General features: G+C 35.6%; 1 protein-coding gene and 1 long non-coding RNA gene across 2 annotated transcripts; both read left to right on the top strand.

The window, feature by feature from the left end:
- The first annotated feature begins 917 nt into the window (after positions 1-917).
- LOC110780821 (uncharacterized) lies at positions 918-1618 on the top strand. Its single transcript, XM_021985128.2, has 3 exons — positions 918-977; positions 1065-1413; positions 1506-1618. Exons 1-3 carry the CDS (start codon positions 918-920, stop codon positions 1616-1618), a joined length of 522 nt encoding a protein of 173 aa, XP_021840820.2.
- Positions 1619-3290: 1672 nt separating this feature from the next.
- LOC110792329 (uncharacterized) lies at positions 3291-4219 on the top strand. The gene is made up of 2 exons (XR_002534357.2): positions 3291-3472; positions 3934-4219. It is a non-coding gene; the product is annotated as an uncharacterized lncRNA (long non-coding RNA).
- Positions 4220-12333: the final 8114 nt, after the last annotated feature.

The following is a 12333-nucleotide window of genomic DNA, read 5'->3' as shown; positions in this document are numbered from 1 at the left end:
ATTCTATTGGGATTCGTGTGAAGATTAAAATCCTAATCTTATTAGAATTGCTTTGTTATTTAGAGTCCTAATAAAGTTCTAATTAACAAATCCAGATCCTAGTAGGATTACAATTCCTTTTCCATACCTCTATAAATAAGGGCCTAGGGGTCATTATTTATACATAAGTTTTCAAGTATTCAAAACTAGGATTTTTAAGCAGAAAAATCAGCCATAACTCTTGCCCATTTTAGCCGAAAATAATAGTACCTTAAGGGCGATTCTAGTTGGTCAATCTTAAGGCGGATCCGGACGTACTGTGGACTATCTACGGAGGGACGACACTTGGAGTCCTAAAGACTTGTTCTTGTTCGGTTCGGGCGCAGCTAGGGAAGGCACGCAACAAAGAGTATGCATCTAAATTATGCTATATGATTATGTGTAAATAATATGTATTCCTGGCTTAATGGTTTTTTCCTCATGATTTATGAATTGTCATATGTATCATAACCTAACAGTGGTATCACGAGCCTCTTATTATTTTCATAATCTAAATTGCATGAACATAGTTAAATATTACAAATTTGCAAGAATTAAAAGGGGTGATTAATTTTCGTAATTGTTAATTAATTGCAAATTGCGTTTATTTAATTATACGTACGCAGTTTTTCGGCAGTTTCTTCGTTACTCATCCAAATCGAGTGAACCCCAAGTTCAGAGCTTGTTTCTTCTCCTTTGCTGCTCAAGTCAAGGGGTTTTTGAGGGGGTGCAGGCCTATAATTGGAATAGATGGGGCTCATCTAAGTGGGTTTTACAAGGGAATCCTACTCACAGCTGTTGGCATTGATGGGAACAATGAAATATTTGTTCTGGCTTATGGGATAGTGGACACTGAGAGCTGTGATAGTTGGACATATTTCATGAGATGCTTGAGTCAGATGTTTGAGCAAGAGGGTTGCAACAAAGATGATTGGACCTTCATCAGTGACAGGATAAAGGTATATGTTCATTTTGCTCCTTTTTTGTTTCAACTTTATAATATTGCAACAGATATGATTTGCCTAAAATGAACATATTCTGTATAGGGAGTTGACTTGGCAGTGAGAGATACTTTTCCTAGAGCTACTAGGAGAGTTTGCTGCCAACACTTGTACATGAATTGCAAAAACAATGGATTTAGTGGATCTGCTTTCTTCAAACTGTTTTGGATAGCTGCAAATGCACACAATGAGTATGTGTATGGTAAAGCATTAGAGAAGATCACTGCTCATGATCCAAATGCTGCTGCATACTTGGACACATGCCAGGAGCAGTGGTCCAGGCATATGTTTGACCCTGCTGTTTGTTGTGATCACAACACAACAAACTTTGTGGAGTCATTCAATGCATGCACAAAACCATACAGAGACATGCCTGTATTCTCATTGTTGGAAGGTATAGCTCACCACTTCATGTTCTGTTCCTTTATTTTCTGATGTTTGTGATGCTCTGTGTATAATGTTGTATGTTGTTGTGTTGTTGTACAGCAATCAGAAAGTGGTGTATGGAGAGGGTTGGGGCAAGATTTGACATGGCAATTGATATGGAGGATGGTCAGTTGACTGAGTATGCCAAGAAAGAGGTGGATGAAAGAACATGAGAGTCTAGGTTTTGCTATGCTACAGCCTGTGGTGGGGGGGAATTTGAGGTCAGAGATGCACATGTGAACTTCCCCATCAGGTTATCAACTAGAAGATGTGGGTGTGGGAAGTGGCAAATTTCTGGAATCCCCTGTAAGCATGCACTCAGGGTGATTTATGACCAAAGGCTGAACCCCATTGATTTTGTCTCCCCATTCTTCAAGTCTGTTGCATACAAGCTTACATATGCAGACCACATTCACCCCATGTCAGACCCAACACAGTGGCCTAACTTTTCTCTCCCTACCATTCAGCCTCCAGTCATCAAAAGACAAGCTGGCAGACCTGCTAAGAAGAGAAAGAGAGGACCAAATGAACCCAGGAAGGGGAAGAGGAACAACAATGTGAAATGTGGAAAGTGCAGGGAGTTTGGTCATAACTCAAGGACATGTAAAATGGAGGACCAAGCACTGGACCAAGCACTTCAGCAGCAGCAGGAGCAAGTACATCACAAGGGGGTCCAAGGGGGAGGAAAAGAGCAAACACAGCAACTTAACCATGCACAAAGTTAAAAGTTAGTCAGTTTTTGGTGAATTGTAGGTGCACAAAGTTAAAATAGCTTAGGCAATTTACAGTTAGTATCACTTTTTGGAAAGAACACAAGTGCTTAGACAAGATGTTTTTGTGCAGTTTCAGTGGCATTTGTCCAATTAGAAATCAGTTTTTGTAAAGCTCATATGCTTAAACAAGTCATGTTATTGCTTGAAATTTGTTACAACTCTACTTCATTGCTATCCAAATTAGAAATGCAAACATTATTACACCAATTTTTATTGCAAACTTGAATTGTTGTTTCTGTTGTTTCAGTTTCTTCTTCAATAGCTTCAACTCTTCATGCATTCCCCTGCTTCCTTCTTGCATTCCCCTGTTTTCTTCTTGCATTCCCCTGTTTTCATCAGCTCTGTTTCCCTTGCTTTGAGCTTCATCAAATGTCTGCTCAACAAAACCTTTGCACCACTTGAAATTATCACAAGGATCACACTTGTAGTAAAGCTTTTGCGGATTTTTAGCCGTTTCCGAGCTCCTAATTGCAAATCTTCTCCCACAATTGCAGTTTTTATTTGAAACTCTTAGGTAAGACAAATTTGGGATGGAAGAGGATCCGGTTTTTGAATTAGAACTCATGGCTATTTAGGAAATAGAGGGCTAAACATGGAGCAAGTCAAGTGAATAACAACCTTACTTATAGGCAGCATGAACATAACTAGGGCTGGCAAAAGTTGACCCGACCTGATAACCCGACCCGAACCCGACCCGAAAATAGCGGGTTTGGGTTGAGATTTTCAACCCGATTAATTAAATGGGTCGACACGAACCCGACCTGAAGTTAAATGGGTTAGGTTTGGGTTGAGAATCTCAACCCGAAATTAACCTGTGTAACCCGAATATTTATATGGGTCAAAATCAGGTCGGGTCAACCCGGGTCAACCCGACCTGATAACCTGAAAAAAGTTTTTAAAAAATAAAATTTTACAATTACATTTTATTTAGAAAGATAACGAAATTTTTTAAAAATAAAAATAACACGGGGAGGCGGGAGTTCAGACATTCAGTGCTTCAAGGTTAATACTTACTTGGGCCAAGCCTATATTTTTTACCCTAAATTCTGATCCATATAAAAAGGTAAAAAAAATGTAAACCCTAAATTTCTACCCTCTCACTCACTCATACTCTCTCAGACTCTCAGTCACACTCTCTCTCTCTATAAAAATACCAAGTGCGCCGCTTGCTTAGTTGCTCCACTCCTCACCGTCTGATCCTCTCTATCTCTCATCCTCTCTCAATTCTTCGGTTCATTCCTCTTCATTCACTCGGTAATGTTACTCTTTATTGATTTCCTTTCTTGTTTTTCTTTAATTTATGGTATTTGTTTTTAATTTTTTTCGTTTTGATATGCTGATTTTTCGAATTTTCGTGTTTTAAATGATGATATTTTCGATTTTTAATTTTGATATGCTGATTTTTCGATTATTTTTTGTTTTCTTCGATTTTTTTTTTTGTTTTCTTCGATTTTTTCTATTTTTATATGCTGATATTTTTCGATTTTGTGTTTTTTCATTTTATTATGCTAATGTTTTTAAACTTTTCGAATTTATTTTCAATTTATTCGATTTTTTGTAGGGTTTTTTTTCGATTTTATTTCGGTTATATTTTTCGATTATTTTTGTTTATTTCGGTTTAATTTTTCAATTTTTTTGTTTATTTCGATTTTATTGGGTTTTATTCAAATTTATTTTCGATTTTTGCTAATTTTATGTTTTTTTTAGTGTTGCAGGGAAATGGCTGAACTGGTTGACCAAATAGGCTCATCGGCCATCCTCCTCCAAGGCTCCAACAATATCTAATGTTATGTTCTTGTTTTAAAAAACTCTAGTTACTGTAATTTGTGCCTTTGAGGCAACTTTATTTGGTCTGTAAAACTTAATAATTCGTTCCAACTTATTAGTGTGTGCAAACTTAACTCCTAGACTTATTATATTTTAACTCTTTAAGAGTTAAACTTTTGTGTAAGATATTCAGGTATTTCTTATCAGGAGCTGCTTGTATGTTTGTATAGGTTAGCAGCACTGTATTTGTGATCTGAATCCAAATTTGTTGTTTGGGTTGACCTGAAAACAGATCAGGTTCAGGTTAACCCAACCTGAAAACCGCAGGTTCAGGTCAACCCAACCTGAAAACATGTTCAACTAAGTTTTTTTGTGATTTTAAAATTTTTAAAATTTTCAGGTCAAAACAGATCAGGTTCAGGTTGACCTGATAATTAACAGATCAGGTTCAGGTTTCGGTTTTCAACCCGAATTCTTAAACAGATCAGGTTCGGGTTCGGGGGTAGTCAACCCGAAAATAGTCAACCCGAACACGAACCCGACCCAACCTGATCTGATTGCCACCCCTAAACATAACGGCTATATTGTATTAAAACTAGCCGTTGGATTCAAGTTATGAAGTTTGGGTATTTGGTGCAAAGAACTTTACAAATAGGTGTATACTATGCAAAACCTTTATATTTATGTGCATTTTATGAATTTTAAACATGACTTAACGGAGGACTAACGGAAAGTCATAATAGGGGTATTTGGTGAACAGTTTTGAGTAAATAGGGGTATTTTATGAATTTTGAAACGCGCAGGTGTATTTGGTGCATTATTGCAAACCTCAGGGGCATTTCATGAAAAAACCGATGAATTTATTATACATCCGGGACATACATAAATTTTGTTTTATATTACAGCGTATTTATTTAATTATTTTGGATCCAATGGAAAATCTTTATCTGGAGTGAAACTTATTAAATTTAATTGACCTGATATACTACGACTTTCATTCTTTTTACCTAAGCATTAGATAATGAAACCCATCACATAATTCATTATTTTGTGCAAATTCCATGGTTTTTAAGGTAGTCTCCATCGGTTGAGGAACTTCTTGGAACGTTGGCAAATCAAGAAAATATGAATAATCAAGAATCAATATGCATTGCTTCCCTTTTTTTTAAAAAAAAGGGTTGACCTTGGTTAGCATTAATTATCCCCCATGATGAACTTTAAGAAACTGATGAATAGTCAACTACACTTAATTAACCCAAAGTCAACCCTTTCCTTTGCACTTACCAAGTGTAGCTAATTAATCCAGAGTAATTTTCAAGCTCTTTCTTACTAGGCAAAATTTTCTCCGTCGTCATAGAATTGTACTTAAAGTGCGTAGCATGCTAACAAGTGGAGTACCAAGGTTCATTCTATAGTAGTTCTGATTTGTAAGGCATTTTACTTTACCTATCTAATAAAATACTTTGTAATACTCATTGTGATTAACGATTCTCTTATATTGTTACACTTTATTTATTTATGTAATTAAGGAGAGTATTGAAACTAAGTCATTGAATATGTGACGCCATATTATCTTTAGATTAGGGGTGATATACTAGTACATGCCACGTGGTACAAAGTAACACTTTTTGTTGTAAGTAATTAGGAATAAGTATGAAGGTTGTCAAAATCTGACCCGGTCTGACTGACACCCGGCGAAAATCCAAGTAATCTGGAAAAAGTTTCACACAATTAATCCACATGAGACACAATAATCTTGCACAAAATGTTTTCTGGTTATTCGCAATCAGTAACGGAGCATAAACCGATTTGACAGCCCAACTACTACTTGCATTTCATGTCAATTCGATTTGACTTCCATTATAACATAGATAACCTGATATGAATTCAAATCATATTGACATGAAAAGCAACCCGATCAGAAGGGCCCAATTACCAAAATTACATTTCAAGGCCCAATTAAATAAGTTCAGAAAGAACCATTTTCTGTTTGTTGGAGTTGGTCCATGTATGCTTCATTGGTGGGCCTTAATTAATAATTTAAGTAATTAAGTTGCATACATGTCTATTTATTTAACCTTAACAACCCACTCAATGATTTGAGGAATGATTGAGAATTTGATATTGGTACATAAAGTATACGAAGTATTTTTATTCAACTTTCATAAAAGAATTATAATACTTTCGTATTATTATAAAATAATGTGAAATTATGAGAACAACTTTGTGTGAAATACAATGGGAAATTTGCCAATTATTATATATATCTAGTATTTAATGACTGTGTAAATTACTGCCTAACTTGTTAAAAGTTATCAATTACTACAGATGTGTTTACTTATTGTTGTTAATTACTACCTTAGTTCATTTCCGGTCAATGGATCACTAATCATATCATAGTCAACCATTAAAATTATAGTTTAATTACTTTATTAAATAAAATTTAAAACTTAAAAAAATATTATGTGTAAGGTTCCGTATGGCAAGGGCAAATCAATAATGAGTAGGACAATCTGTTTAATGTATACATTTACTTCTACACTAAAATTAAATAACAATCATGGCCTCATGGGATTGGAGTAAATAGCTTATGACTTACTCCGTATATAGCTTATAAGTTAATATTTTCTCTTCTTTGTCTTCAGTGTAGGACAACTTAAATATGGGTACAAGTGAGTTCTGACAGTATTATTGTATATATACTTAAATTCTAATATGTACTGCAATATATGTTTCAAATGCGAAAACATAATATGTAAAGAATGAAGTACCAAATCGAATGGGGGTGTCAATAAGGTAAACAAAATAAAATTGGAGACATATACATGGTGCCAAAAACCTTATTATGAATTTATTTTTTGGTGTAAATGAGCCACAAAGGGAAATAGAATTACAAATAGGTGGAGGAGTATGGTGATGAGGAACTGAGACCTATAATACACAAGTCTTCAGTTTTAACTAGACTTGGAAAAAATGTCGTTTTGATTTGATTTGGGTCGATTCCATTCGAATCAGGTTATTTCGGGTCAGTTCTACTTTAGCTATGAGTCGGGTCGATTTGGGTTGCATCTTTTTGATGATCGGGTCGGGTTTGGTTAGGACTTCGGGTCAATATCAGTTCGCTTCATATTAGATCGGTTCATATCAGATGAGTTTTTTATGTTAGATCAGATTTTTTTTCGGATTAGATCGGATTTTAATGGTTTTATGTTTTGATCATGTTATTTTTCTTTATCTTTGGTCTTTATTCATAAAAAAATAAATTATTTTATTAATACGGAGTATCATGAATTGAAACAATATTTCTTACAAAATAATTAAGGGATAAGCGTATACGGTTCGAAGTTTCCAGGTTTGTGGTATGAGAATTGTAGTAAACGATAAGGGTTACATTCACACCTTATAAAATACAAGTGATAATTTAGGCGATTCTAGTCTTACTTCTACTAATCTATGATCGAGAAGACGAGACAAGAGACAAGAACAAATATAATACGAAGTAATATTTTAGTGACTAATAAAAAAAATCTTGACTTAGTAATGTATAGTATTTGACGCCCGAATTACTTCATAGAGAATATAATAATAATAATAATAATAATTCGATCTTTTCTTTTTTTACGGTAGTGTTTTGTCTTGAATAAGGGGGTCAGAGCTCAGTTAGTTGGTAGACTCCCATCCAACTTTGTGTAAACGATTTATTTTATAATAACAATAATAATAATAATAATAATAATAATAATAATAATAATAATAATAATAAATAAAAAAAAAGTTTTAAAAAATTGTGTTATTTAGTTTGAACAATCGATAAATTTGAGTTTTTCTTCTGTCCGGATTGGCTTCGGGTCTTCGGTTCGGATCAGCTTTGGGTTGATTCAAAAGTTGCAATTATTTCGGTTCAGTTACTTTGGTTTCAGGTGAAGATCGGTTCGGGTTACTTCGATTCAGGTCGATTCGGGTGTCACGAATCAACTACGGGTTAATTTCAGTTTCGATTCGGATAAATTTGGATTTCGGGTTGATTTTGGCTTATCGATAGATAAAAGAATGAGCTTTTGTTCAGAACTTGAATAAGAATTTCCGTAACTCCAAGATTCCTATGGTAGGGCATCCAGAGACCCGGAGAAGTCATACCCTTAAGAAGCTTACCCAACACATCGTTTAACTCCTAAGATGAGAAAGGAAGACTTTTTCGATAGGACGCGGAAAAAGAGACTATTCTGATGTTTGAAAGTTATCTCTTTCCAAAATCTCTTCGAGCTTTAGCGAGTAAACTGATAGGCTAAAGTCGTATCACCTAATTAAAGATAGACCTAAAATCACTAGCTAAATAGCAAGGGAAGTCAGGATCGAATCCACAAGGAAACACCGTTCTTTCCACTACTAAAATAAAGGTCTAGACAATTAGTAACAAGAAAAGTGATTGATTTGGGTAATTAATACTACGACATTAATTGAAACAATGAGAAAGTCAATAGTAAAAGGCTTAGGGTATAGGTTCACCAATGAAAAATAATCCGGGATGAAACACAACAATTAACAATCAATGAAAGGATTAGTCAGACTAACATGCTCTCTCGAATCGATATTTATCATAGAATTAGTAATAACAGGCTCTCGCAATTTATTAGAACTAATTCTACCTATTGAAATTAGCCTTAGCATCAAGTTGCATATCTCGAATATTAACTCAATACTGCACAACTATAACAATTAAACCTGCGCAAATCTAATTGCATAGAAATGAAACCAATCAATAGGAAACTAACCAACAACACCAACAATCAACAATTATAGTTCATCCCTTCATATTAATCCATGGATCGGATTCCCAAAACCCTAAAATTAAGCTACTCGATCACACATACTTGGAATAAACAACGCACGTATATTTAATGAAAACATAATTAAAATAAAACAAGAAAATAAGGAATGAATTAATCCCGGAGTGATGAGCGAAGGATTGAATGAAAAACTTGCACTTTGAATTGAATGTTTAAAGAGTGTTTGACAAAAGTTTAGAGAGAATAAAACTAAGTACTAAACTCAAAAAATAAGATCATTAATTACGAATAAATTAGGGCCTAGTATTTATAGTCTTGCCCAAAAAACTAAATAAAAAGCGGATCATTAAAGCTAAAATGCGCGTACAAATTGTCGTTCCCTGATCGGGAAAAGGGCCTGCCCGATCGGGCTGAACAACTCGCAATAAACAGCAGTAGCAGACATAACGCGCAGGCGCCCGATCGGGCGCGTTCGGAAAGTATAATTCGTCGCCCATCGGGCAGCTCTTCACCTTAAAACACTGAGCCCAGCGCCCGATGGGCACCAGACGAATGGCGCCCGATCGGGCGCGTGTAGATCTGAGTTTTTCTCCTTCTGCTCGCCCAATTGGTTTCCCTTCGCCAATTGTCCATCGAGCGACCTTCAATATAGCCTTTGGGACGCCTTTCTTCCTTCCAATCACCAAGTCTAACTCTAAGGGCTCAAATATAGGCATCGTAGGCGCCTTAGAGTTGACAAATGGTCACCCGGAACATGCTTGGGATCGTGTAGTGGCCAATAATATCATGAAACGAGCCTAAAAAGGCCAATTTCTCTTCAAATAACCTGAAAACTCAAGGTACACTACACAATGCATATTTGTACTAAAAATGGCTCCTAAGAGCTCATTTAAGACAGAAAAGTATTAAGGGACGGAGGTAAAAACACTATTGAATATGCATATATCATAAAGTACCATAAGCTTGGTCTATATCGGGTAACAAATCGGGTCAAACAGATCAATTTTTCGGGTTCAAATCAGTTTCGTCAGGTAGTACGTCTTAGATCTTAGACCTTCTCAAAAAAAATATTATGAATTTATGACCAATTATTATACCCATGAGATTCAAACATAGACCTCATGTGTGGATGAAACTCTCATTACCATCTTAACCAACCATCAATTGTGGTTTAACTTTCACATTTATACTATTATTGAAACTCAATGGCATTTCATACCATCCCGCCACATGTCGCCACCATTAGATGGCAAGTGACATGGCACAAGTCAAAGTCACATTGACATAATATTTTCTTACAAAAACACGAAGAAATGCAAATGTCAATGCTTGAACCCATGACCTCTTGTTCATGAGCTAGAACTTTAACCACTAATCCAATGATATTTAAGCAATTCAAAATATATAAGTTATGTTTATTAATACCATGTATTAAAAGTTAAATGCCTACCATAATTATACATTTTCATAATTTTTTATGAAACTAAACTATACTTACATTTTTTTTCAATTATATATTCATTTAGGTTCATTTACGATTACGTTTTTTTAGCAGGACATTCATTTACATTTACTTAGAGCTATAAAAAAAAGTAATTGCAGTTTACACATAAGAAACGATTACTCCGTACTCTATTTTTAATTTAAATTTAGTTTACTAAGATATTTAACCAAATTTTATATTGAATCACCTTACATAAATAAAATATAAAAATAAATGATGCACAAATATTTATCTCATATTATATGTAAGTATTTAAATATCAAAATATTGTAATTATTTTTATTTAACTCAAATTTTATCAAGATCAATTATCAAATTACTTACAATCACTGGGGCATCCGCCCGGGTGGCAATAACTAGTTAATTTATAAATAAGTGTTACCATGAAGTCTTATATTTTCTGTAAACATGCTCTGGATCGTGTAGTGGTGCGATATCTACGGTGCGATATTTACGGAACGGAGGAAGTATATATCTAAACTCAATGTAGCAATCAGGGTATCGCTCGGGCCACACACTAGTGATACTAAAGATGGTCGTGGGCCGGGCCGGGCTTCGTGCCGAGCCCACGAGTCGTGGGCCTAACCAGGTTGGGCCAAATCTAGGCCCACGTTGTATCGTGCCGGGCCGAAAAGTTCAAAACAAGGCCCAGGTCCGGCACGATCCCACGGGCTTTCATGTCGGGCCGGGCCGTCGTGCCTAAGGCTAATTTTACAAAATTTTGCGTGATTTGTCGTGTCGGGTCGAGTCGTATCGTGCCTTGTCGTGCTTTTTCCAAAAAATTAAGGCTCAGGTCCGTCCCACGACCCACGACTTCGTGCCCGTTCCGGGCCGAGCTTTTGTCGTGCTCAATCCTGACGAGCTTTTTTCGTACCAGTCGGGTCGGGCTTCGGGCCGACCCGCCCCACAACCATCTTTAACTGATACGAGTAAATGGAGTAGTTAAAGTATTACCATTAACACATTATATATTATGCCTGATTTTGCAACATTTGGTGTACGTGTTGGGTTAGCTTTATTCAAAATGCTGTTTATACTTCCAAATTATTGCATATCAACTTTATTTAGAAAATACAACCTAGTTTTGTAAATTAGTCTATCTTGATAGTACATAAAATGAGAATTATTAGCTTATAGGTCTTGTTAGGTAAATGACTCCTCATTGGCTTTTCTATTTGATTAAACAACTAAAAATAAACAGCCAGTCAAACCATCTAAGTGAATTAGCCTATGATTGACAATCAACAACCAAGTGTCAAACAAATCCGTAATTGTCAAAATTACCTCTACAAAACTACATTGTTAATTAAATTGAACAACTCTCCATATAATACAAAATTCTAACATTGTTTTGGATATATTTAAATAATACAAGTACTACATCATACCAATGATGTCTTGGCCTAGTGGTTAAGATTGAAGGCTTGTGTACAATAGGTCTCAGGTTCAAATCCCCCCACCCCCATTTGTAATTTATATTACCCTTATGGCTCATTGGAATAAAAAAAAAACAAGTACTACATCATCATATATCAAGAATTGTGAAAATCTAAAGGAATTACCCTAAACTCATAAACCTATACTACACAACCAAATTAGTTAAAATCTTTAAAACAAAGTTTTACAAAGTACTAAAATGTGCGAAATGCTACTCTAATTATGTTTCCTTAGTACGAAATATAAGATTTACTTTAAAAAAAACTATTTTGCAAAAGTTAATATCTCGAGTAGGGATGTCAGTGGGGCAGGTTTCGTGGGAGACCCGCCCCGCATCCGCCCCAAGTAGGCGGGGATGGAGGTAGGTTTGGCGGGTGATGGGGCGGTGATGGGTATAGAAATTGTACCTGCCATGGGTGATGGGGCGGGTGTGGATTTTGTGTTGAACCCGCCCCATCCCCGCCCGCCCCGCTTCATACCCGCCATGGGCGATGGGGTGAGTTTGTATTTATGTGCATGTTTAGGTGATAATATGAATTTAGGTGAGAATTTTAAGTTTTTTGTTTAGATTTTTTTTGTTATGACGGGTATTTTTTCGATTATATGTGTCTCTTTAGTCG

The sequence above is a fragment of the Spinacia oleracea genome, chromosome 2, assembly GCF_020520425.1.
Source record: "Spinacia oleracea cultivar Varoflay chromosome 2, BTI_SOV_V1, whole genome shotgun sequence".
NCBI classification, from domain to species: Eukaryota; Viridiplantae; Streptophyta; class Magnoliopsida; order Caryophyllales; family Amaranthaceae; genus Spinacia; species Spinacia oleracea.
Note: the sequence above shows the minus strand (reverse complement) of the source record. Positions and strands in the feature narration are given on the sequence as shown.

Bases quoted from the DNA above. Each gene is read 5' to 3' on its own strand.
- LOC110780821 (XM_021985128.2), top strand. From the start codon at position 918: ATGTTTGAGCAAGAGGGTTGCAACAAAGATGATTGGACCTTCATCAGT. The intron at 978-1,064 runs GTATATGTTCAT...TATTCTGTATAG, and splicing joins TCATCAGTGACAGGATAAAG to GGAGTTGACTTGGCAGTGAG. The intron at 1,414-1,505 runs GTATAGCTCACC...GTTGTTGTACAG, and splicing joins TGTATTCTCATTGTTGGAAG to CAATCAGAAAGTGGTGTATG.